The sequence below is a fragment of the Gossypium arboreum genome, chromosome 8 (genome assembly GCF_025698485.1).
Source record: "Gossypium arboreum isolate Shixiya-1 chromosome 8, ASM2569848v2, whole genome shotgun sequence".
In the NCBI taxonomy this organism is placed as follows: domain Eukaryota; kingdom Viridiplantae; phylum Streptophyta; class Magnoliopsida; order Malvales; family Malvaceae; genus Gossypium; species Gossypium arboreum.
Genome location: NC_069077.1, coordinates 91,738,592 through 91,764,491, shown reverse-complemented (window position 1 = coordinate 91,764,491; position 25,900 = coordinate 91,738,592). Strand labels below are relative to the sequence as shown.

Here is a 25,900-nt window from a genome sequence, read left to right as displayed (position 1 = left end):
AAACTTCTCCTCCAACCACTTGCAACGATCCTCCAACTGTTTTAAGGATTCGGTTGCTATTCTTTCCTTCTCCATCAGATCCAGATCAGGAGTGATAGGGTTGATTAGGCTATCACCCAAATTATTTCCCAACCCAGATGGGAAATTTACGGGGATTCCAGCATCAACCGGTCTATGTTGAGGCCTCACAGTGACAGATGGCCTTCTAGGAAGTGCCTCAGTTTGCAGTGGCACATGAGGTGGAGTAAAACCTGGAGGAAGACCCTCATTCTCCTCTTCAGTGATTGCCATAGAGCTTTTCCTTTATTAGTGGTCCTTAACAACTGAGCCATTTCGGCCATCATATTCCTCTGAGCCTCTAGCATTTGCTCTCTCATGTCATTCTGTATTTTGGCCAACTGTTCTTGCAATTGGTCTTGCATATCCTTTTGCAATTGGTCAAACTTTTGATCCATACTCTTAGTTTTAGTAAAGTCTTTGTAAGGATGTGTGATTTCAGTTTTATTTTCTACCTCTCCGAAGTAAACTTTAACTAATTAGGGTATTTTTATAACTTTGAATGCATATGATATGATGTAATACAAATGCATGAATGCAAAAAGGCATCGATTCTGATTCAATTTCATTTAGAAAACTTTATTTAGAAAAAGAATATCTTTATATATAAGAGGATTACAAATACGCTTTCGCCCTAGTGCCCAAAGTTCTAACTCTATCTAATAAAAGGGCTAACTCTCGCCCTGTATCTGACGATAATCCATACATCAAACTTAATACATCAGCTCGTATTGCCAAGTCTTGCACATATTCAGCAACCTCTCGAATCTGGGCTAAGGCTTCACCAATGACGTGATCCCTTTCTCTGACCTGTCCTCTAGACTGATGAAGCTCTCCCTTTAGATAATCTTCTCGCGCCTCGAGCTGCTCAATCAGAAGTTCACCATCATGCAATGCCACTTTCAAATCTTCAACCTTACTTCTTAGCTCTTTTAACTCGATCGTAGGATCATGGTTTTGATGCCAACGAAGCGATCTTCCAAGCTCAGTTACCTTGGTCTTCAACCCTTTATTCTCTTCCTCTAATGCCAAATTCTGCGACCGCATCTCTTGGAACTTCCTCTCCCAATACTTGGCTCTAGCTTTTTCCTCTTGGACCTCTTTCTGCAACTGATCTGAAGACCCTCCTACTCTCGCTCTCCTCAAGGATACTTGTGCCTTTTTGTAATGCTCCTTTAGATCATCTCGATCTTCCTCAATCTTCCTTTTTTCTTTTCTCTCTTTCTCGACCTCCATCCTTTGAACGTCGACGTCTAAGCTCAAGTACATCTTTTCTTCTTCAAGCTTTGCTATCCTCTTTTCGAACTCTAAGTTCTTTCTCTCGAACTCTTGCTTCATAATTTCTAACTCCGAGGGCATCACTTGTAAATATTCCTCTATCGGTCGAGCTCCTTCTACGCTTGGCTTAAGGATGTTATCATTAATCCTTCTGCCTCTCCATTCAACATACTCCGGAGTCGTAACAGGGCTAATAGCTACTCCTTTTAATAGAGAAGTCTTATTCCAAACACTAGAGATCTCACTGGCTTTCCTCTTGTAGTCAGCTCCTCTATACACGAACTCACTTTGGGCTAGCCCATGAGTTGCTGGTATGAACTGCCTCAATCCAAGCTGCCTCAACACAAGCAAAGGGCATAACCAATGGCACCCCAAATTCCCAACAGAGGAACCCAATCAAAACTGCCGCATCGGTAAAGAATCTCACCAGGAATCATCCACGGAGCCATCCACTCAACATCTTTTGACTGAAGGTTCTGAAGTAGCACTATCCAATTCTCTTCCGGCACATCCACCTTCCTAGATGAGGCTACTATATCTTTCAACGTGAGTAATCCTAGAAGAAGACCCGACAAACCACTTTGTCTATCAATCGGAAGTGACTGTAGAACCAAGCTAAAAGTAACTGAGCACAACCAACAAACCTGCCTGCACTGGCCCTCCTACATGCATTCAAGGACCTGAATGTCTCTACCAAGATTGTAGGAACAAAAGTGACCTGTTTTCTAAGTCGATGGAAGAGATCCGTGGTCGCCTCGTCTACATATCCCAAGGCCCTGGGGAAAACCATCAATCCGTATAAGCTTAAGGCAAAAATGTCTACCCTCTTCGCTTCGTCTAAATGCGTCTGGATCAGTTCTTTCAGAGCCCTCACGGAATGCATTTACTCTCGCCCTTTTCCTTGATTCTAGCCATAATCCACTGCTCACTCATCCCCATAATGGTTATCAGCTTCTTACCAAAGGCTGGGACACAAGCAGCTTGAGAATAAATCCTATCACACTGAAATCTAGGACACCGAAGTAAGGCGGTGTACTCCTCCACAGTAGGCACTAAATCCATCTCCCCAAAGGTAAAACAACTGTATGGAGGGTTCCAAAACTGAGCGAGAGCTTGAAACAAGTGCTCATCAATCTGAATATCAAGTAAGTGAGGTAAATCTCCATAATTAGCATAGAATGACTGTTTAGTCTCATTGCCCCACTGATCCCAAATCTCCTTAAGCTCCTGAAGATTATTCTGTGTGACACTGATGCGAGTGTAGTCTGACAGCTCCGACATATACCCCACAGCTATACTATCCCCCTTTTCTAGTTGAGTTTGCTCAGACCATCTATGGACATTAGCGTTGCCCTCCACTATATTAAGAAGTCCGTTCTCCATAATAAAACTTCCTAACTTAGAAACTGACCGTGAATCGATACCTTTTAAATGCAAAATGACATGCACAAAACAAAAGAAAAGAAATAGTTAGTATCACATGATACCAATAAATCTCAACGATAATTTATAAGGGTAATATCTAAAGTTTAACTCTAACTAAGTTGGGCTCTTACGGTTTTTCTAATGAGGTTGCTTCTAAAGTTTGAGGTACCCGAACCAGTAGATTCCTCGATTCTCACCCATTATAGGCTCATTTGAATCGAGTTCAGTTTAGGGGAATACATTTCCCTATGGCTACACGGAGATGAAAATCTCACGAAACCATAGGTACGGATGTATCCCGAAAGTGATCCACTATCCTGTACGGAGACGAAAACCTTACGAAGGTGTAGCTTCTCACTCTCACTTAATGGTGTGACCACAACGGTCATGCAAATGCAATGCGTATCAGAATATAGCAACACATGTAATAATACAAACATATGTAATGCAAAGAGGATTAAATTTTAAAATTTTTAATTTCCGACATTAAGACAAGAGATAATCAATTACACGACTTGACTCTCTTATTAGTCCCCAGTGGAGTGGCCAAGCTGTCGAGACCATTTTTAGATCGAGTTTTGGAAAATGGGAATTGACTTTAAGAGAAACGAAAACGGGAGTCGCCACCAATATTTTTAGGTGTGATTGGATCACCTTTAAAACATTTTGTTTTAAAATCATTAGTTTTGGTCTACGAAAGTCGTGAAAACGGATTCGGGAGTCGGTTACGTACGAGGAAGGGTTAGCACCCTCGTAACGCCCAAAAAATGGTACCTAATTGATTATCAAGTGTCTCTAATGTCAGAGATTTAAAAATTTTAAGATGCAATCCTTTTTAAAATATTTTGATTTTGAAAATTGAGGTTCACTTGTATCAAAATATTGATACCAAGCTAGCCTTTTTGGAAATCCCTATCTTGAAACAATAAAGCGCCATATCCAGTAACTTGGGACACATCGCCTTGAAATTCTAAGACAGACGCTTGCACTTTGAAAACTTTTAAAACTTAGAAGGGTGCTTAACTATTCGAACTCAACGAGAAAAGTTGCAACCCAATAAGTTAGGGTACTATTTTTCTCAAAATTTCCAAACGCCAAGCATTGCCTTTATATTTTTCAAAAACTTGGAAAATTGATGCATGAGGAATCGCATTACATTATAAATCATGCATGATAACATATTATCGTAATAGGTAAATAAAACATGCATTTAAACAAAATGATAGTAATAATATAAAGATCATGCATTAGATACATACGTATAAAAAAATAATAAATATAGCAAATCTTAACAACATACGTACAAAGATATACATAGCATATATTGAAGATGAATAAGCAAAACATACAAAGTAATAATTAAAAATGCATGATATACAATTTAATATATATATAAAAAGGGTAATATAGTATCAATATACACATTCATAAAATATAACATCAAATAATAATTATAAAATAACATTTAATACCTAAATGATATATATAAGAGTTAGTATATATAAAAAAATAAAATAAAGTGAGTAATTGTTAACAAGATATACATATAATACAAATAAAATATGATATTTAATAATAATTTTAAAATAGTATTTAATATAATATATAATATATAATAACAAAAATTTATAAAAGAATAATAATTATATATAAAATAAAAAATATATTAGTTTAGAAAATAATGTATAAAATACCAAATATGTAAAAACAAATTTATATTTATAATAAAATAATTATATAATATATATAAATATAAGTTTAGAATAATATAAAATAAGTAATTAATGATGAAATATACGTATTATAATATTATAATATCTTTAAAATGTATAATAATAGAATATAAGTAAAGTAATTATTAACATATAAATAAAAATAAGTATATAATACAAGTTAAAACCTTTAATGATAATAATATATAGATAAAAAATATATAATAGTATAAAAAATAATATAATATAAAATAATTATAATATAATATGAAAGTATATATGTAAAATAATATATAATATATATATATAATTAATAAATATATTATACAAGTAAAAATGTAATAATAATATATAAATAATAATGTAAAATAATAATATTTCGTGAAAAGTAATATATAATAAATAATTATATAAATATTATATAATAAATAATTATATAATATATAATATAAAAATAAGGTTAAAAATAAAACAAATAATAATAATAATAATAATAATAAATTTATATATATATAATAATAGAAATAAATATATAGGGTTAGATTTGAAATTCAATAAAATTACAAGGGTGAATTTTTTAAAAAAAATAAAGCTGAATTAAGGTCCTAATTAAAACATACGAAAAACGAAAGGGACTCATTGGGCAAAACGCCCTATTCCCAAAACGACAGCGTTTTAACTCTGGACTTAAAATAGCTATGGTAGGGACTAAATCAAAACTGAAACAAAATACTAGGGCTAGATCATAAATAAAATAAAACATAATTATAAACACAAAAAAGGTGGAAGGACTGATTGAGTAATTAACCCAATCCTCAAAAACACGCGGATCCTTCCCGGGTAATCGGGTCAACGCGCGGGTCCTGTGCTTTAGAATGACACCGTTTTGAGCTTATTAGATTAAGCAAAAACGATGCCGTTTCATTGAGGCTATATAAGCCAAATTTACAGCTTAAAAATCATTTTTACGCCGGTCCTAAAAAAAAAGGGCCTAAAACGCTCTGCAGAGGGGAAGATTAAGGTCCCCTCGGCCTCGGCTACTGCATCAAGAGCTTGCACACGCACCGCACGCACAGACGTGGTGGTGGTCTGAAGATTTAAAAACCTTCGTCCTTCCACAGGTAACCTCTTTTCTTTTAAACGTTACTAGTTTTTTAAGAAACAATTCGTATATTCGCCTAAGGAAAAAAGAAAAGAAGCGAAACATAAGATAAATAATCACCTTCTAAAATAAACTGTTTCTTGTTTCTTCTATGGGTAATATCTGTATATATTTTATTTCTGTCAAAAAAGCTCTCCTTTACATTGTTTTGATTCGGGCTTTTATAGCCACTGCTGTTATTACATAAACTGGGAAAGAAATCTTCGATTTCTTTCCATTTCTTGTCTACTGTATCCACCGTATCTTTGACCATGATTTGCTGAGATTCCTTTGATTTAGTTTCCTTTTTCTTGCTCTGCTTTTTCATATCTGCTGTGTTTCCTTTTTCATTTTGTAGGTACTCGAAGATCTCGGTGATGGTCGTGCTGCTTGTGACGCGATTTGGGGCCGGATAGAGGGACGACCGGTGACCGGGGCACTAGTGAGCATTGAAGGCCCTTGAGATAGCGCATTAATGGCAACCTCGATTTCAGGGACTGAACAGACGCTCCCCGAACCCTCTAAAACCTCTTGCGGCGCCACAGTGTTTAGGAAACCCTAGGGTTACCTGCTTCCCTTAAGTCCTTTGGGCCTTTTGGGCTGTTTTAGATTTGGGCTTCGGATGTAAATGGGTATAGGGCAGTAGTAGGCTTATGGGGTTATTGGTATTTGGGCTGCTGGGTTACAGGTTGTAATCGGCGTTTGGGTTTAGGTATTTTGGGTTACGGATGTAATAGGGTTTGCTAGGTAGTTTTAGGCCGCTGGGTAGTAACCGGTCTGTTTGGGTATAACGGGTCTGAGGTACTTGGGCTTGTGTTTGGGCTCTTGTAAACTGGACTTTATATGAACTGTTAAATAAACAAACATTTATTTATTTATTTATCTAAGGCCCGGTTAAATTTGGGCTATTACAGTTTAGGATTAAATGAGATCTAGTTTTACATTCTGTAGTATAGGAGTCTGCAGGACATGCTATCCTCAAGACAATCCGCAGTTGAACTGTTCGCAAGAGAGTCCGCCGTTTAACAGTCCGCGGAACGGTCCACCATTTATATTTTAAAAATGCTACAGGTTATGCGTGTCGTGTTATGTGTGTATTTACATTATGCGAGCATTGTGTTTGCGAATTGATAAAAACAAAATCGTTCAAGTAATCAGTAGTAACGTCCCATAGCTTGGGTTCGGCAATCGGACCAGATGTGGTGTGTTACAAATATAATTAACAGCGTGTATACATGGTTTAATCAAATTGCAGTTGCTCTAACAACGAATGTGACATCCCGTAGTTAGCGTAGAAAAAGCCACCTGGGAATCGGTTAAAAGCGAGCCCTAAGGGTTGAATCGAATATGAATGATTCAATAAAGTCTAGAAAGATAATTGAATTGTAAGTTGGAAGATCAAATGACATTGATTGAAAATGAAGATTGGGTATCATATTGTTAAATGAAAAATATGTTTGACTTTGTTTTTGAATGTGAATTAAATGAAATATGATATTATTTATCTATTGAATTATCGAATGTAGCTAAAGACAACGCTGGGCCGTAGAGAGGAAAAAGAAAGACGAGAGTTACTGACAAGTAACTATGATTTTGGTCTGTACTTTTATTATTTGAGTACAATATATATACGTATGAATATATATATATATATATGCATGATTATATCATACTAGCTAATTAGGTAATATGATTAAATGTCTCAAGACTTGATTCGAAATTGTTGATATTGAATATCAAGAATTTGACTTATGGATAAATTTCTTATTTTACGAATTGATGATAGAAATGGTATGAAATAATGTAAGTACTACATCAAGTTTGATATATTCCTTAATTAATTTTTTGTCTACTAATTACTTTATTGCTTCAATATAGATTGCACCAAGTCCTCCACTAACATCCCCAATTGATGGTCCACCAAGCCCTCTAACAACACATGTTAATGCTTCATAAAGCCTTCCATTAACCTCTTATTCCACTGAACCTTCTCCTCATAATTTTGAAGTATTTAATATTTACTTCAAGTTTATTTTAAGCTATCTTCTATACTATAAAAAATAACATTCTATTCATTTTTTTTTTGTAAGGTGGTCCTTATGAGAGTTTGTTTGAATTTGAGGATGCAACCCTATTTCACTTTATTTCCACTGAGAGTTTGTTTGAATTTGAGGATGCAACCCCATTTCACTTTATTTCCACTAAACCAGTAGCTTCTAACACAGTTAAGGTAATACACAATAATGTAATGGTTGATGTTATCTTTCCTTAGTAAATTTTTTCTGACACTTGATTCATTTCTAGGATGCTCCCTCACGATCTGCACCAACAAATGTTGATGCAATAGTAAACAATATTTCAGATATGCTTAGAGAGATCTGAGAATGAACTAGCCCTAAAACCAACATCAACAACCCCTTCAAATTTAGGAAGTGTAGGATGAAGGGGTAAACAAATATTGATAGGAATGGGATTATACACCAATGAAAAAACTAGTGCATAGATTTTGAATGTAAACATCTTGATTTCATTAATTCAATTTATTTAACTTGAGTTTTCAAACTTAATATATGTATGCCTTTATTTGTAGCTTAATTATTTGGAGAGACTTTGATCTCTTTACCAAACCAGTAACAGCCTCACAAAAGAAGCACAAACTCTAGAAAGAGGAAACAATCTAGCAATGAAAAGCTACCAACCACTCAATAAAGTATAAACACCAACATGAGGAAGCCAACAAATCAAAGAATTTGGAAGCCATAGTTGTCACTTAGCTCAATCTTATTTTGTGATCAACAAATAGTTTGTCCATTGATCTAAACTTGTTATTAGAAGCCAGTATTCGTCATGCTCTTATATCTTTTGCTGGAAATTACTTTATCCAATGGAACTTGTATTGGGAATTTGATTAGGACTAGGCTTTAGAGGTTGATTTAATATGCTATACTACTATATTTACTTATTTCGTTTGAAGTTTATTAGGTCTAGCTGAAACTTAAGTTTACTTTTTTTTTTTTTTGTGTTTGTTCTTCCAACCATATGTGAGAATGGTCAATATTGTTTTTGGATGTAACTTCTTTTATGCTATATTAATGGAAATATTTGAACAATCTATTATGTTATTTGAATCCAGCTTTTATGTATGCTCATAAAACAATTATTGTTCAATCTCTTATTGATATGTGCCCATAAAACCATAATTATTTAAACAATTCACAAAGGTAATTTTTAACAATTTCATAATTTACTCAGTTCAACATTCATTCATCACAAAAACATACACAATTAACATAATTGTTGATACAAAAACATCCCTAATTCATACGACCATAGAAAATTATGTCAATACAATCAATTACCTAGAAGAAGAAATACAAGAAACCTAAAAACAAAACAATTAAGTTGATTTTGTATAAAGATATAATTTTTCATTTTTTGTGATGATTTCATTGCATCTTGCATTTTCCATCTGTAGCCTTTGATTTTTTTTCAATAACATGTTCTCACGTAAAAGGTCTTCCATCATGTCTTCTTCTTACCGGATGTTTGTCACTTCTCGTTCGCATTAACCCAACAGAAAAAAAAAACCCATATCCCTCGCTCTACAATCAAGATAATAATTAGGTAAAAATGATCAAACCCAATTTGCATGTTACAATACTCTTTTTTTTTTTCTTGAACTTCTTAAACACCCATACCTATTAAACAAAAAATCATGTAATTACCACTCCCTCACACTAATTTAACACTTATTATACTCATTTAACATATATTATACTCATTTTTTTTTATTTAAGCAACCACATGTACTTAACACAAAATCATGTAATTAACACTTCATTGCACTAATTTAATACTACTTATTATTCTCATTTAACACAATCTAACTCCATCTATGGTTAAACACATTTTCTATAACTATTATACTAATTTTACATAAATTATGTTAAACAAATTTAACATTTTTTACAAAAAAAAAGAACTCTTTATACTTATAATATTCATAGAATTTCCTTCCTTTGCTCCAAGAAGTGTTAGAACATCATATTCAAGCCTTAAGACTATAATAAAAGAAAATTTCCCTCACTTGATGTGTTGATTTTAAACTTAAACTTGAAGAAGCCATGGGTTAAATCTAGCTTTAGATATTGATTTGTTGGTGTATTGAATCAAATGGTGATTAAAGTTTTTTTTTAAAAAAGGTTACGAGTTTCAAGTAAAATAATATAAGTGTTTCATTCATGAAATTTTAGGAAAAACTTAGTGGGGAGAGGATGAAAAAGGTGTAATTAAAAGGTAATGTTGTTGGTTTAAGGTTATAAATATTTAGTTGAAGTTTTTTAATTATTTTAATTTTCAATTTTAACTCATTAAAAATTTTATAATTTTTAATCTACTCGATTTTTTAAAGATTTCTTTTGTTTTTATAAGGATTTTTATAAACCGATTCCAAGAAGAAAGAACAAAGCGTTTATGAAAATAATAGAAAATCTAATCTAAATCATACTCTAAACTATAAGGGTTTTTGGATGCGTCTAAGACAAATTTTTGACGTCAAACCCCTAAGGTTTTATTTATAGGAGTGTTGGCAGCTTGAATTAGGTTTTCGTATAAAGTTGATTTTGCGGATGAAAATAGCCCTAGAATACTTGGGCACCATGTTGACCCTATGTCACGCCATGCATATAACAGCCTAATTTTCAGTGGTGTCAGAACAGTGATTTGAGATCACTAAATCCGACGAATGAGTCAAAAATTTAATAAATTAATACCTACGAGGCAAGTGTAAATATAGAAATATTTTTGAATTAGTGAAGTGAGTGATTTAAAAGAATTAATTAGATAAATTGGGTCGGGAATGAGGTATTGAGACCTCGAATTCATAAAACGAGCCATAAATATTTTTAAAAATATTTATGGAGTGTTAGTGAGGTAGTATTAAAATTTTGTTAGAAAATTTTGATGTTTGGGTGGTTAATTAAATAAAAAGGACTAAATTGAAAAAAGTGTAAAAGTTGCAAAAAAGATTAAATAGCTCAATTTTCAAATGAGAAAGGACCTAAAGTGCAAATAAGCCCAAAGGAGATATTTTGGGCGGCAATAGCTGAGAAAAATCAGGAAAAGGGGTGAAATAAGGGCAAAATTGAAAAATTGCCAAAATTAGCTAAATAAAAATGGGACCAAATTGGAATATCTAGAATTCTCTTCATTTTTATTTATTTTCATCAGCTGAAAAATAGCCATGGAAGAGGGTTCAAGCTGGTTTTCATTCTCTAGCTAAATGTAAGTTTAATTCTTGCTTTCTCCTAGAAATTTCTATGTTTTTGGACTTTTACAATTAGGTCCAACTTACTATTTCATTAGTTTTTGATTTCATGGTTAATTTTTAAAGTTGTTATGGATGAGTGCTGGAAGAATATGATGAATAAACATAGAATTGAAGCTTTAATTTAGATATATGATAATTTTATCAAGTAAAATTGATGGAAATTGATTTTAGGACCTAATTGTGAAAATATTTGGAATTAAAGTCTAGTGCTGAAATTATGATTTCCAAAGGTTGTAAAGTAGTTTAAAGTGATATAATAAAGTGTTAATTTAGAAAAATCAGCTCAATTGAGAGGCTAATTGAGTAGGGACGAAATTGTTATTTATTAAAAGCTTAGGGGCAAAATGGTAATAAACAACTTGCACTAAAACAATTTTGGACAGCAGCAGTAGACTAACTTTGAAAACTCGCCATAAATTGTATAAATCGAATTAGAAGATGAACAAAATATTAAATTAAGTTTCTCATAGAAGAAACGGTGTAAGCAATGGATTTGTAAATCATGAGATATAATGAATTTTGTGAGACAAGGTCAGAATGAATTCGGGCTCCCCTGTTCTGACTTTGAAAAATCATAAAAAAATTGAAAAAAAAATAATTAGGGGCTTAAATTTATATTTCTAGAATCTTGAATGAGTCTATTTTCAATAGAAACAAACGGGAACATCATTAGAATCCTGTACGAGGAGATAATTAATTTTAGTGAAGAAGGGTCGGAACTGTCAGACAGCAGAACAGGGGTGAATTTAAAGAATAAACTGTACTTATTGGTTAAACCAAAAATTCTGAAAATTTTTTAATTAGAAGATATGTGAGTCTAGTTTTAGATAAAATTAGTGGATCTTAATTTGGAGTTCCGTAGCTCCAGATATAAATAATTTAGTGACTATGACACGGGTGGATAGCTTAAATATTCACATAAGTAATTAGTGAAAATTATGGATAAACTTACTTACAAGTATGTTATTTATACCAAGGATGTGGATGGAGAGGAGGAGGATATATATATATATATATATATATATATGTGTGAATGACTTGTGTATAAATTGATCACATGCCCGATTATAATCGATAAATATTGAATTAGAAATGATATAATGTTTTATTTGAAATATTTATTACGAAATTATAATTATCGTTATAATACAAAAATCAAACTTGTGAGTTTGTATAACTAAATTTTAGTGACCATTTGTTAATTTTATGAATTTCATGATGTGTTATTTCATATGTATTGATGATAAAATCGTGAATAATGTAAAAGCATGAAAATTGAATAAATGATCAAATTGAGCACTTCAGTTCAGTGACAAGATGAATTGATGGAAAAAACAATGGTTGATCCATGGCAAAGTGTGAAACATAGGTATGGTATCATCCATACTGAGTTGTGAAACGTAAGTATGGTATTAACCATACCGAGTTGTGAAACGTAGGTATGGTATCATCCATACTGAGTTGTGCAACGTAGGTATAGTATCATCCATACTGAGTTATGAAACGTAGGTATGGTATTAACCATACTGAGTTGTGAAACGTAGGTATGGTATCATCCATACCGAGTTGTGAAACGTAGGTATGGTATTATCCATACTGAGTTAAGAACGTAGGTATGACATTTCCCATACCGAGTTGTGAAATGTAGATATGGTATTTCAATAAGGAAAACCATACTTAGTTGTGAATCGTGGCACTGAGCAACGACGTATGAATATGGAATATGTTTGACAAATGTGTTCATTTATAATTATGGAATTATGTACCTCATATGTGCTATTTGCATAAAGATGATATTTCAAATACTTTGGTGAGTAAAGCTTAAATATGAAATAGTATGAAACCGAGACAAGTTGTTATGAAAATATATTTAAATTATTTGTAAGTGTTTCGTACTCCTTGATAATGCCTCGTACTCTATTCCGACGACGAATACGGGTAAGGGTGTTACAATGCAAGGCCTATAGTGTGACATGACACATGTTTTGTGTCCTCTTAGGTTTGTTTCATGCTTTGATGGCTTGGGAAGCTTGTGCATCACTCGTCCCTTGCTCCTATGTACATTGGGCCTATAATTCATCATCCTTCACACTCAAATACACAAATTAGAACTACCTAAGGCCTGTATCGGCCTAATAGGTCACAAACACTCATAAATATGTTAAAAGCACTTATTTTTATTAATTTTTACTACTTAACTACTAAATACCGAAAATGTAATAATAAATATTAAAATGACTAGAAAATAAGCTCCTTAAGTACGAAAATAGACCGAAATTACTACAACGTTTGAAGTCAAGTCAAGGGGTCTTAACTAAAGCAATGATTGACTATCTTTCCCACACTACAACTAATTATTTAAGTCCTAATATTAGGCTAACTCTGATCAATTTAGCAACATCATCATTGTATAAAGACTAGATCACCCTCCCATTAAGCTTCCCGATCGAAAGCTTAGTTTTGTAATACAAAAGACTCTCTTGATTGCTTACAAAAACAATGCACACATAAAACGTTCCTAACTTGAACAAATTCATGCTCTCTTAATTGCTCAACTACGCTTTAACCTAGATAAAGCTTATATTACTTAAGTTTTGCTTACATAAGAGTCATAGTATAATCGTTTTTCTATAAGGTAAAACTAAAAATCAGCATAGGATATAATTTTATAAGAGTCTCGATGTAATCTAATGCTTTCAAATATAGAAAGTAACCAATCTTCAACTTTAACTCAATTAGTTTTCATGTTTTGGGTTCTAACTCGTCCAAGTATCTCCAAAATAAATAGTTCAATGCTTTTGTTCTAAAATTTGTGAACTCTGAAAGTAGACAAGTAAAGTAACGAAACAATGTCTCAAATTGTAGTCACAGTATCAACTACAGAAACAACCACAAAACTTTTTCTTGCTTTCAAATGTGTCAACAATCTCAACAAAACATATATAGAGAAAAATAAAGATGATGATTTATATTATTTAGAATGAAAATATAAATTAAATTGTCATCGTATAAAAATAAAATAAATTATGACATTAGAAATTAAAATATTTATAACTCATAAAATTTAAAATTATTTTAATTTTCAAAGTCTGCCCTGTTTGATTTGAGTCCAAATCTGAAAAAAATTGAGTCTGGCAAAAAAATCAAATCCAAAAAAATCCATTGGGAGAAAAATTCAAACCCTGGATTATCCGAATCCAAAACAATCAAGTCATAAAAAAACCCAATCCAAGCGTGCGCGTCTGAAGGATGTTAATTGGGTGTGCACAAATTTAGCACTCAATTTAGCATGAAAGATTTCCACCAGCAATTTCTTTTTTTTATTATTAATTACAGCACCATCAGTTGGCAAAAATTACAAATGTAATTATGCAAAGAAAGATTGTACATTTACAGCAAGGATAAAATAAAAAATCAGCCTCTCATGTCTCAATCTAGAGTTGAACTATAAGGTTATCATATATATATGTTTAAATTATCCCAGGTGACTGCATCGGCACCGACACCGACTCCGCCATGGAAGCAGTTCCCATCTTCAACAAGGATAAAAAGAAAATGCCACATCAATGTTCAAATGAAGTGCCTAACATAGATAGATTTAATGGAGGAAAGATGTCCCATACCTTAGTGACAAGAGCATACAATGGCAGTGTGATGTAACTACATAGAACTTGAACGATTACACTGCGCAAAGGCAAAAAGAAAAAAAGATGACGATGATGATGGTGGTGCTGATAAGCAAAACATAAACTAATCGAAACCAGAACCCAGCCTCGGGTCTTGAATGTTTACCCGATTATAAGTCTAGTGATGATATAGCCTTTTTTTTCCATCATGCATGAATGGAAACCATAGGTCCACTGAGAGGAAATGAAATTTAAACAAGTTAGTGCATTTACAGAACAAACTGGTGTGAATAATATGTGTTTGTGTTGTTGCTGGAAATGGCATACCAAGATCCAGAAGAAGAACGCAATCTCAAAGGCATTTTGGAATAGGATAAAGTGAATAAAGTCGAGAAGGAGGCGAGGACGGTTAAACCAGAAGTATTCGTCAGAAGGTCTCACCCACGCTGATTCCTGTCCCGGATGCTTCTTCATCACGTCGACATCCTGAGCTAAGCGGACGATTATGTGCTCTAACTTGGCTCCAACAAGAAGTAGAAGCTGTAAAACTCCATTTACCTCAATAATTGTTAAATCAGGTGATTCCCATTCCCCAAACCAGTTTAAATGATCCACTGAAATGGAAATGATTCACTTACCACTATAGGTAGAAACGATAGCCAAAAATACGTATGCCATCCTGCATATATCCACTTCCTTCAATTATGGTGAAATGTGACTAAAAATAAAGGTAATTCCTTGAGATTAAAGGAAAAAAAAAAAAACCAACCTTACCTTCCACATTCAATGCCAAAAACACTACCGCAAATAACCACTGATACCAGCTACACATGACAGGATATTAGTGCACAGTATTTCTCTTAAAATCAAATAGAATCTTTATTTAAAATTCTGACAAGTTTTTTAAGAATTACCTTATGCCAACCACATGTCTGAAGTCCCTTTCAAGTGACTCCACCATGTCCTTGTGAAAATCAAATTCTTGATGGCTAAGGCAATTGGTCTAGAAGGTAGGACAAGTAGGTAAGCAGCATGATTTTTGTAAAGAAACAACTCAAAATGCAACCTATGTTACTCGAACTTGAGTGTAAGTGTTGGACAGGGATCATATTACCATACCCATGTCTGGATATGCATTGGAATCAAGTGCCAGATCGAGTAACATAGGGTGAAACCAGGAATTAAGTACATATGATGGATGATGAGAAATTAACCATGATAAAACCTTCTCGAAGTGCTATGTACTCAGACATGGTAACAGAGCTATAGAACTGTTTGAAAAATGAAATCTGCAAGAAGAACATGAGGACTCAATTGCTAAAGAACAGATTTGATACTGCCATTGCTGGTACAACCAGATATAATGATGAATGTATATAAGATGAGTAAAATGCATACACAAGAGATAAAGACTATGGAATTCTGCTATAAGACTTACAATCCAGCTTATGACGGCTGCCCTTCTCCAATATCCCCATGCAAGTTTTTTGAGTACGTTATTGAGATGATGCCTATGAGTGACTTTAGCTGGACCTGTTGAACAAGATGAATCTCAATGATCCATCAGTTCTATGCAACCACAATGATTTAATAATGGAAGATAAATTAACTGGTAATATTTGAGAACTTGATTGATTTACCTGCTGGTACTGTAGAAATCGAATCTTCCCAAGGTTTCCATTGGCGTATCTACATAAAAATAAAGCTATATATATGTTTTATTCGGTTTACAATTGAAAATGAAGCAAATACTGAAAGTTCGATAGATGCACAACACATTACCCTTGCTCTTCCAAGAACCAATATAACAGCACAGGATACTACATGAACAATTGCCACTACAAAGATTAAAATGTGTAGCTCATGAAATGACTCCGTTGATAATAACGGGACCTTCCCCTGAGATCGGAAAGAAAAAACTATGGAAATAAGTTAAATCAACCCCTCCTTGAAAGGCTGAGCTTCATCTGAAATTTCATATACCTGAAGTGAGCAATGATCTGAAAAATTGCCACTCTTTTCCGAAAGCAGGTGACGTTCATTGTTTATGGCTGGAGGAGAATAGTTTTCATGACCTTTGATTTCGGTGTGCTTCTTGCATGGAAGCATAGTGGACTCAAAGTGAGACGGAATGCAGATTTGGCTTATTAGACCTTGAAAGACATTTAATAGAAGAGAAATGAACCCCAGTAGCATCAACTCTGTCCACAAACATCAGCAGCACGTTGGTTAGGCTAAACATTTAATATTTGCAAATACGATATACAGCTGAACGATATCAGCTGCTTAAGTATGAAATTTTACTTAGAGAAAATCTAAGACAAAGGGGAGTGAGTGGTGAGGCAAACCTGCTTTTAATTTCTGTAAAGCTTCAAATAGTGCATCTTGATTGCTATGCGTCAGGCACTGCATTTACCAAGTCGAAATTAGACACCACATTTTCAATGCACTGAAAATTTTCCATCTTGGAAGCTTCATTATACAACAGATCCAGAAGAAGACAAAGACCAAGAGATAAATGGAATTCCATGTGACTCATTGCAACATGCAAAAAGTCCAGAGTGACATTCTAATGTATTCCTTCTGACAAAATTTGCAGACTGGATAAGCATGTATGAATCCTACACACGCAATTAAACTTTCTATCTAAATGCTTAGTGATTCATGATTAAGTCTTGCATATAAAGCAAGTACAAGCTACGTTACTCGACTCCTCATTTTTCTTAAAGTATTGTCCCATTCATATCCGGATACTGTTAGCTCAAGTGCCCTCTGAAAACATGAAAAAACTTGAAAAAACTGAACACATCCATATCAGAAAAATACTCATAGCCCACAGTAACACCAAGTAACATAGAGTACAAGTTAATCTGGCCTGCTTAAAAACATAGTTTGTTCTATTGGAGCATAGAAGCATACAGTTGGGCATTTCAACCTCATCTTGTATTTAAATACCACATGAATTTGTTCCATCAAAGTGAAGAATTAAATTGGGATTTCATCATTTTGTTAGTAAATTCATGAATTTGGTAAAAGCTTAGAAGAGAAAAAGAAAAAAAGTGGTAGGGGGTACCTTTCCAAGGTGATTAAGGCCTCTTTCAGCGAAAAGAGATATAAGAATAATGACAAAACAGACGGCTGCAACAACCCATGTTGGTTTATAATAGAGAGAGATAGACTCTACCGTTTCCATTATCTTGATTTCAACTCAAATGAGGTTTTGCAGCCATTGAAATGCAGATTTTGTCTTAACTCTGAAGGCTTAACATGATTTCATATATGAAAGAGAAAGAAGGTGAGGATGGGAAAGAACAAAGAATATACAAATTTAAGGCCTAAGGGAAAAGAATTTGATTGGAAAACCCAATTTACTTTCCAAGGAATCAACTGTCACTAGTTATATGAATATCATCTCTTGATCTTGCACTAAGAAAAGTAAAATCATATTTATATATCTACGCTTGGAACTTTTAAACCTTTTTTTTACATCAATTAAATCTAAGACACTCAGATGCTATTCAAGTCTTGTTTTTAGATTTAACGTTACCGGTGCTTGCTTGCTTGGTACGAATTAGGAATCAAGGAAGAGGAAAAGTAAATGATACAATATTCGACGGTATCGATCTAATAAGATAGACGACGAAGCCAAAGCTAGGAAAAATAAAATGTCATAATGGCATTTGAAACAATATATATTTATATAAACACGTTTGATTTTTTAAAAAAATTATAAAAGTCCCTATACATTTTGCAAATGGGTAACGAACAATGAATACAGACTCCTCGTACGGTAAATACGTAAGCATCTCCAGATGCTAGCTTTGCAGGAATAATTCTGTTTCCAATCATGGTCTACAGATGCTTCCGCATCCCGGCTTCTTTTCAGTGTGGGTATTTTGCCTTTTCACAAAATGTATCGCAAATCAAATGGAAAATGAGACATCTATTACAGTTTACTTACAAATTAAGACAGAACCAACAAACAATCTGCTTGAGATATTACATCAAATAATACATTAGCTAAAAAGAACACCTAAGGTTTTCATATGGGATTTACCGGAATTCTTCATCAAAAGAATTCTCCGAATCCTGAAAAATCCCATTGTCCAAGCACCCCTCAACATACATTTGATATAATATACAAGCATATCACATTTCCAACTAACAAGAGGGAGATTGGGAAATTCGCTTAATATTTTTTTCTTATCATTTGTTTTACACAGTCTATAAACAAGAAAACTATCTTATCTAGCTTGTCTCTCTCCATCTTCTTCTGAAATGTTAAACAAGAACTTGGGGAGCGATGCAATTCGGGGAAGATGAAGCAGCAACTCACTAAACGAGTCTTTTCTTGACATGCCTGGCGCCTGCCTGCTACTAGACACTTCCTTTGTTTCCCCTTCAAAAGCCTTCACATCATCCTTGCCCGTAATATTAAACTCAAACCCATGACCTCTGTTTAGCTGAACATCTTTTCCATCATCACCTCCATCATAATTTTCTCCATTTGCCTGTGAGCTTGTGCCTGTTGTATTGTCCTTTTGCAAAAGACAACACAGAGAATTCACCCTTGACATGAGGGATTTCTCATCAGAGGCTGTTGTAAATTGAGTGTCACTAAGAAGGTATTGTGCAATATCCTCCAGCATTTCCTGGCAGTCTGGTCTATTTTCAGAGGATGGATTTTCGGAGGTCATGTGTTCTGAAAGACGGTGTCCAATGTGGTTCATAAGATCACTCATGGACATAGAAGGGTGAAGTCCCGGCACTTTTATCTGGTCCCAATTTCTAGGCCCCTTTGAATCCACTGCTTCACAAACTCCGCTTCCTTCAATGGCACAAGAGTCTATTACTAATGTGAATTGAGAAATTAACTAGACAAGAAGCAATGCTAAGGGAACATCTTTCTACTCAGCTAGAACTATAAATCTAATCCCAAAAAAGAAAAAGGAACAATATTAATGCACATACTAAATCCAACAGGGACCAAACAAATCAAATAGCATGCATATGCAGCCAATATATACAATTTTCTTAAAAAAAATAAAGGCTACTGTGTTCTTTACGCTGCTCTGCTGCCTATATCAGCATCAACACCACCACTAACAAAAAGATTCATAACATCAAGCCTGTGTAAAATCATTTTTAACAATAAAATGCAACTTCCTATGAGATCACACATTGCACCAAATTAAGCACTGGACTTAGAAAGGAGTAAATAGAAGAGATTACAAAAGGACGACATAACATAAAAACTTTATGCATGAGCACATCAACAACAAATTCTGAGCTCCTGATTGTACCTGAACTGGGAGATGGAGCCTCCCTAGACATATTTTCCGAGGTTATGGCAGCAGAATCCCCTTTCTCAATCTCCAAAGACGAGGAGTGAGCTGCAACAGGTGATGCTATATTCTGGAAGCCAGAGCTAGTAGATCCTTTACCAGTCTCCCCTTGGCCATAGTCATGCCCTTTAGGTTCACTGGGATCCTCAAAAACAGAACTTCGTGATTCAAAGTACGGTGAATCCAAAATTATCTCTGGCTGTCTGCTTAAACAGTTCAAACGCATATCACATTGGACCAGTTTTTCAAAATGTTTGTTTAACAACCCTTGGGGACACTGCAGAAAATGTTGCCTGCAAAGTAGCATTACAAAATTTTATTAGCAAATTAGCCACATAACCCTATGCAAACAACTAACGTAAATTCAGCTTGTATTTCCACAAAAAGGGAAAAAGAATAAAATATACATCACTTTTACCTATGTATGCTAGCTTGACCATCAGTAAAATCTGAAGTTGTCTGCCATAAGGTGTGTTTTCTAGGCTGCGGATTAGTCTCCCGGAAGAAAAGGGGCTGTCTAGCCAGCTGCATAATTACAGGCACACATAATTGTTGCAGGAAAACTAAAAAGGAGATTGGAAACTCAAAAGAATATCATACGGAACATAGGAAAGTTTACCACAACATTCAAAGTCCCGGGTCCATTATCAGGACAATTTGCCTTAAGACCCATAATATCCGACCACTGTATTTCAATCTTACTCTTAAGCCCACCTTCCAACACCTCCCAGACAAGCTTATGCTTTGCAAAATAACACTTGGCCACTAAATCACCTTCATACCTCGACTTATACTGCAAAAATAACCAAGTAAGCAATTCTTCAGCTACTTGACCCCCCAAAATGAATGTATTTAATAAAATAAATGAATAAAAAATAATAAAAGGTACCTCCCAGTGGCCGATTCGAAGAATGGAAGCTGGAAAATTTGAGGCTTTAAGCTTATCGGTAGCGGCAACAGCTTTACTCTCCTTTTTGACACCAGAGTTCAAGCTCTCAGCTTGGGCGGCTGAGCTACCGCTTTGGGATTGAGAGAGGCGCATTTGGATCAAATCCAAAAGTGAAGGACTCTTCCTTAGCTTCAAACCAAGTGGACTCGGCTCATCCAACGGGTTGTATTGCGCTGGCGGGATCGGGAAAGCATTGCCATCGGAGCTCCACTGACAAAATATATATACCCAGAAATGAAATCTTTCAGATTTCAAAGCTCTAAAATAAAAGCTCTTATTCTTATCTAAATACTTTAGATCTCTCTCCAAAATAGGGAGAGTTTTTGTTTATATATTTATTTCATAGGGAAAAAAAAAGGAAATTTGAAGGGAAAATAATACCTGTTGAAGATTTGGAGAAAGTTTGGATCGTTTATTAACAGGGCCATGTTCTTCCTCTAATGAATCCTCTACGATCTCCAATTTCACCGGCGCCTTGTCCCGGCACGCTTCGGGTTCCGCCGTAGGAGTTCCCGATCTCATCAACTGCACCATCCAATCTAAGCCAAATCCCTATTTTCCCAACACCAACCGAAAAAATGCCGGAAAACCTAGCTTTAAAGTTTTTTTTTTTTTTTTTACCTCTAATCAAAATTTAAGGAACGAGAGCAAATTTCGGAGATTCCGAAACCCTAGAAGTTACTTTGGAGAAATCTAATTAATGGAGTTAAAATGGGGGTAAGCGGATCCTTTTTGGCGGCGAGCACGTGCAAATCCCGCGTTGTTTGAGCCATCGCACGTGTAATAAAGTTCGCGATTACTTTAATACCCTTAGTTGTGGCAATTATTGGGGTTAGAGTTAAGGCTATTTTGGGTACTCTGGGAGAAAAGGGTAGCATGTGCTGGCAGACATGTAAACACATAAACGGATAATATGCGGGGCCCACAAAGTTAGGATTTCTTTTAAATGACGGCGGTGGTTTGGTGCTGTCTTACACGTGGCGTAAGATCCGACGGTAGCTTCTAGCATATTGCTTTCAAGGTTGACACGTATACTGTTCATTGGATGCCTAGTACAAAATGGTTAATACGACGTTGATTTGTTTTTCTTTAAGGGCCGTTTAAATATTTTATTTAATTCTTATTAAAAAGTAATGTAGTAAAAAAATAAATTTGAAAAACTAGGCTTACATTAAACAAAACAAAGAAATGAGGTCCACTACAAAAATAAACAAAAACCAAGCAAACACAAAATGAAAACCAAACAAATCAAATTCTAAGAAAGCTAAGTATATGGGCCACGTAGCAAATGAAAACTGAGGTGAGCAGATATCAAAAGTTGGATCGCAGCAGAAGCAGCTAGAAAACAAAACATCTAACAAGAAAAAAAAACCAGACAGGCTAGCACACAGACTTCAAGCACAAATAGAAATAGCGACCATCCAAACAAGGGCACAGAGACATCACCGGAGCGAAGAGAAATTCGTCGAAAACCAATATGAATCCTCAAGCGCTACCAAAAGAAACAACAGAAAACCTACGAAAAATGCTCCCCACTCCCTCTCCACTTCTCATTAAATGCATTACAAATCGGATAGATGATCACACTCCACCACCCGTTGTGTAAAATCGGAAACACCCCTGCACACATAAGAGCCCATCCCTGCTTTCAAGCCTTCTTTAGCCAACAAATCAGCCATAGTATTACCCGAGTGAAGGAAATGCCAAAAGTCACACCTGTAAAAATATCCTGCCCAATGTTTTATGTCTCGAATATAAGCGCCGATGACCGATAGATCAAGCTGGGAAGATTGGACCTTATGAATTACCATGAGGGAGTCACCTTCAACAATCACATCTGGGAAATCAAGAGCCAGGCCCAAGTGGACCGCATGAAGACAAGCAATGGCCTCAACTGCAAAAGCAGAAGGTATATGTTTACAAACCACCATGTGCAAAGCCAATATAGTCCAATGGTTATTTCTGATAACAACTCTAGTGCAGGATGTCCTGAAAGGGGAATGAAAAGCCGCATCAAAGTTGATTTTCAAACAGTATTCGTCCAAGGGTCACCACCGCTCATCCCTAATCGGGCGCCCAAGAAGCTTCACCTATGCCACATCCAATTCCGGAAGGTAAGTATCAACCTTTTGAATTAAAATATGCATTTGTATAATAACATTTTTGTAAACACGATGATTCCAAGCATTCTAGATAAACCATAAGGCACACACAACTTTCCTGAAAATTGTGATAGGGTAAACTTGAATAATGTAAAACAACCAATCTTGCAAGCATGCCTCCAAAAGCTCACTAGGCCAGGTTATGTATAGGTCCACCCAGATACCAGTAACGGAGGGACAGTCACAGAAGATGTGCTCCAAAGTTTCAATAGCCGCCAAGCACCAAAGCATAGTCGTCGGTTGTACAGATTAAAGAAACTAGGGATGATATTGCGAAATATATGCCATGTTGTAATTTTTATCTTAGAAGATAGTTGTAAATTCCATAATCTTGTAAAGAATGGCTTGTATATGTCATAGTCACTAGATGGGCTCGAGCGATGAAGTAAGCAATAGACACTATGAACCGAGTACTCCCCCGAAACTTCCTCCCCTCATACCAAAGTATCATCATGAGCCTCCCATGCGAGAAGAATACAGAGGACCTTCTCCACAGTAGCATTAACCAAAACAGTGGTAAGTAATGCCTCATTCCATTATCTAGTATCATGGTTAACAAGCTCAACAACTAGCATATCAGGTGAATTAATCCATTGAATCTATAAATTGTGACAAGGTAGGCCGTGGATCCATGCATCATCCCTGACTCAGATACGATAGCCTATACCCACACGTTAGCTCAGCCCAAAATTCAGCAAACCTTTAGCAACCCAAATGTTTTTCCAAAGGTAAGAAAGGTAAGATCCCAACTCAGAATTCATAAAATCACATTGCGAATAGTATTTATGCTTAAGAACACACGCAACCTATGAATTCAGATTACTAACTAAACGCCAACCTTTCTTAGCCAAGAGAACAACTTTAAATTGAGCTAATTGTTGGCAACCCATCCCACCCAAATCTTTTGAATCACACAAAGATGACCAATCACACCAATGGATGCCCCTACGTCCATCATATTTCTTCCACCAAAATCTACTTAGAATTCTCTCCAAGTCTAAGCAAAAAGAAACAGGTAATTAAAAACATAACATAGCAAAATTGGGAATAGCATACACGACATTCTTAATAAAGACCTCTGTTCCATCCTAAGAAAAAGATCATACACACAAATTTTTAATCTTATTGTGCAAGTGGTCTTTTAAATGCTAAAACACCCTCTTTTTATTCCTCCCTATGATAATTGAAAAACCCATATGCCTCTCAGGCTCAGTAGGAATACGGAGCCCCAAAAGAGGTCGCAATCCGCACTTCCTCAACATTAGAGCTAAAATAGATGACTGACTTGTCAAAATTCACACATTGACCAGAGGAACTCTCATAATCTTTCAAATTTTGTTTCAACACCGAAGGCCCTCCTTCGGTTGCCTCCTAAAAAAGGATGTAATCATCCGTAAATAATAGATGGGATATTGGAGGACCCCCGACTAATAGTGGCCTCCTTTACCAGATCATTTTGAAGTGTCGATCACATAAGGGAAGGCAATCCCTCACAACAGAGAAGAAATAAGAATGGGCTAAGAGTCTCACATTTAACACCCTTTACCCTTATTCGACACTAGAATAGGGTACGAGGCATTACCGGACTTGAACATAAACAAACATACAAAACCAAGACGAAAATTTTCATCCAAATTTAAAATTCTCATTTACATTCACATCGTCCCTAAAACGAACCTACGAGGCCCCCAACATGCATTGGAAGCGGTTTGAGACCAAATTGAAGACTTTGGAAATTTCACAACACTTAGATAAATTTTCTTATTTTAAGAGACATAGGCCCGTGTGGCTTGAGACACGCCCGTATGGGCAGGCTGTGTGGTCACACACGCCCGTGTCCTTAACCCGTGTAACTCTCTATTTGTCATCTAAGAACAAATAGAAGTCACACGGGCAAGGCACACGCCCGTGTGTTTAGGCTGTATGGGCGATTTAATTTTTATAATTTTTCATAAAATAGGTGTAGACTTCACACACCCAGGGCACAGCCCGTACCTGAGGCTGTGTCATCCACACAGCTGAGACACACGCCTGTGTGCTCATACTGAGCATTCTGTTTTGCAACAATTAATGTACAGGGGACACACGGCTGGATCACACGCCCATGGGGCGAGCCGTGTGTCACACATGGCTAGACACACACCCATGTGTCTACCCGTGTGGACAAGAATAAGGCTATTTTACAAGCCATATTGTCACCCTTCCATGCACAAATCTACACAACAAAACATAACACCATTCCAAGTATATACATTCAACCAAATCAGCAACAACCAACGCATCAATACCTCATTCACATACTATCATTTATCATACACAAACATCACATATATTTCAACTCAAATCATACAATTTTCTACATCCATGAAAGACATCATCATATGCATATATACTTAAATCAATATTAGCCAATTTCAATGGCCATTTACAAAATGAATTATCAACCATTATAAGCCAACACATTTGGCCAATCAATTATAACACAAAATAAAATGACCAAGTCCCTATACATGCCATAACTCAAAATGTTCAAATCATTGGTACCCAAAATAATAGGTTGATAGTGTGACTAGATCTCCGACAATCTCCGATCCCCGAGCTGGCTTGGTGACATTATAAGACAAGGGAAAAGAAACATGAGTAAACTTTAAAGCTTAGTAAGTTCCCATGTAAATAATAAGCATTATAAAATCACATTTAACATACAATTAACTTGAAGTAAATTAACATAAATGTCATTATAAATCTTACAATCCAACTTAATCACAACCTTACCAAGAGATTTATCACATATCAAGCTCATTAAGTATGAGTTTTATGTACATACTTGTACCAATTTACAACATACCATAGTCTTTCACAACTTTGACATTCTC

General features: G+C 35.1%; 2 protein-coding genes and 1 long non-coding RNA gene across 4 annotated transcripts; 1 reads left to right on the top strand and 2 right to left on the bottom strand.

The window, feature by feature from the left end:
- Nucleotides 1-14,239: 14,239 nt before the first annotated feature.
- On the bottom strand, nucleotides 14,240-18,377 carry LOC108478678 (MLO-like protein 13). Its single transcript, XM_017781152.2, has 14 exons — nucleotides 17,642-18,377; nucleotides 16,917-16,974; nucleotides 16,552-16,769; nucleotides 16,351-16,467; nucleotides 16,209-16,257; nucleotides 16,007-16,101; nucleotides 15,783-15,857; nucleotides 15,483-15,571; nucleotides 15,343-15,392; nucleotides 15,207-15,247; nucleotides 14,896-15,108; nucleotides 14,735-14,802; nucleotides 14,566-14,626; nucleotides 14,240-14,475 (listed from the first exon to the last, which is right to left on the bottom strand). The coding sequence occupies exons 1-14, from the start codon at nucleotides 17,759-17,761 to the stop codon at nucleotides 14,413-14,415; spliced, it is 1,317 nt and encodes a 438-aa protein (XP_017636641.1). The 5' UTR covers nucleotides 17,762-18,377; the 3' UTR covers nucleotides 14,240-14,412.
- A 143-nt stretch (nucleotides 18,378-18,520) lies between these two features.
- LOC108479818 (uncharacterized) lies at nucleotides 18,521-23,749 on the bottom strand. The gene is made up of 6 exons (XM_017782626.2): nucleotides 21,244-23,749; nucleotides 20,803-21,072; nucleotides 20,533-20,706; nucleotides 20,332-20,438; nucleotides 19,872-20,206; nucleotides 18,521-19,396 (listed from the first exon to the last, which is right to left on the bottom strand). Exons 1-6 carry the CDS (start codon nucleotides 21,394-21,396, stop codon nucleotides 18,813-18,815), a joined length of 1,623 nt encoding a protein of 540 aa, XP_017638115.1. The 5' UTR covers nucleotides 21,397-23,749; the 3' UTR covers nucleotides 18,521-18,812.
- On the top strand, nucleotides 22,646-24,060 carry LOC108479035 (uncharacterized). Of its 2 annotated transcripts, none has more exons than XR_008287078.1 (4): nucleotides 22,646-22,771; nucleotides 22,841-22,976; nucleotides 23,175-23,540; nucleotides 23,645-24,060. It is a non-coding gene; the product is annotated as an uncharacterized LOC108479035 (long non-coding RNA). The 2 variants fall into 2 exon arrangements; XR_001870388.2 differs by having other exon boundaries at nucleotides 22,846-22,976; nucleotides 23,645-24,059.
- Nucleotides 24,061-25,900: the final 1,840 nt, after the last annotated feature.

What these genes read in the sequence shown, in the direction of transcription:
- LOC108478678 (XM_017781152.2), bottom strand. Translation starts at nt 17,761, where the DNA reads ATGGAAACGGTAGAGTCTATCTCTCTCTATTATAAACCAACATGGGTT. An exon ending in GCCTTAATCACCTTGGAAAG is followed by an intron (nt 16,975 to 17,641) that starts GTACCCCCTACC and finishes TGGTAAATGCAG; the next exon opens with TGCCTGACGCATAGCAATCA. An exon ending in ATCACTAGACTTATAATCGG is followed by an intron (nt 14,627 to 14,734) that starts GTAAACATTCAA and finishes GCCTTTGCGCAG; the next exon opens with TGTAATCGTTCAAGTTCTAT.
- LOC108479818 (XM_017782626.2), bottom strand. Translation starts at nt 21,396, where the DNA reads ATGGTGCAGTTGATGAGATCGGGAACTCCTACGGCGGAACCCGAAGCG. An exon ending in TTCGAATCGGCCACTGGGAG is followed by an intron (nt 20,707 to 20,802) that starts GTACCTTTTATT and finishes TTATTTTTGCAG; the next exon opens with TATAAGTCGAGGTATGAAGG. An exon ending in GGTCAAGCTAGCATACATAG is followed by an intron (nt 20,207 to 20,331) that starts GTAAAAGTGATG and finishes GCTACTTTGCAG; the next exon opens with GCAACATTTTCTGCAGTGTC.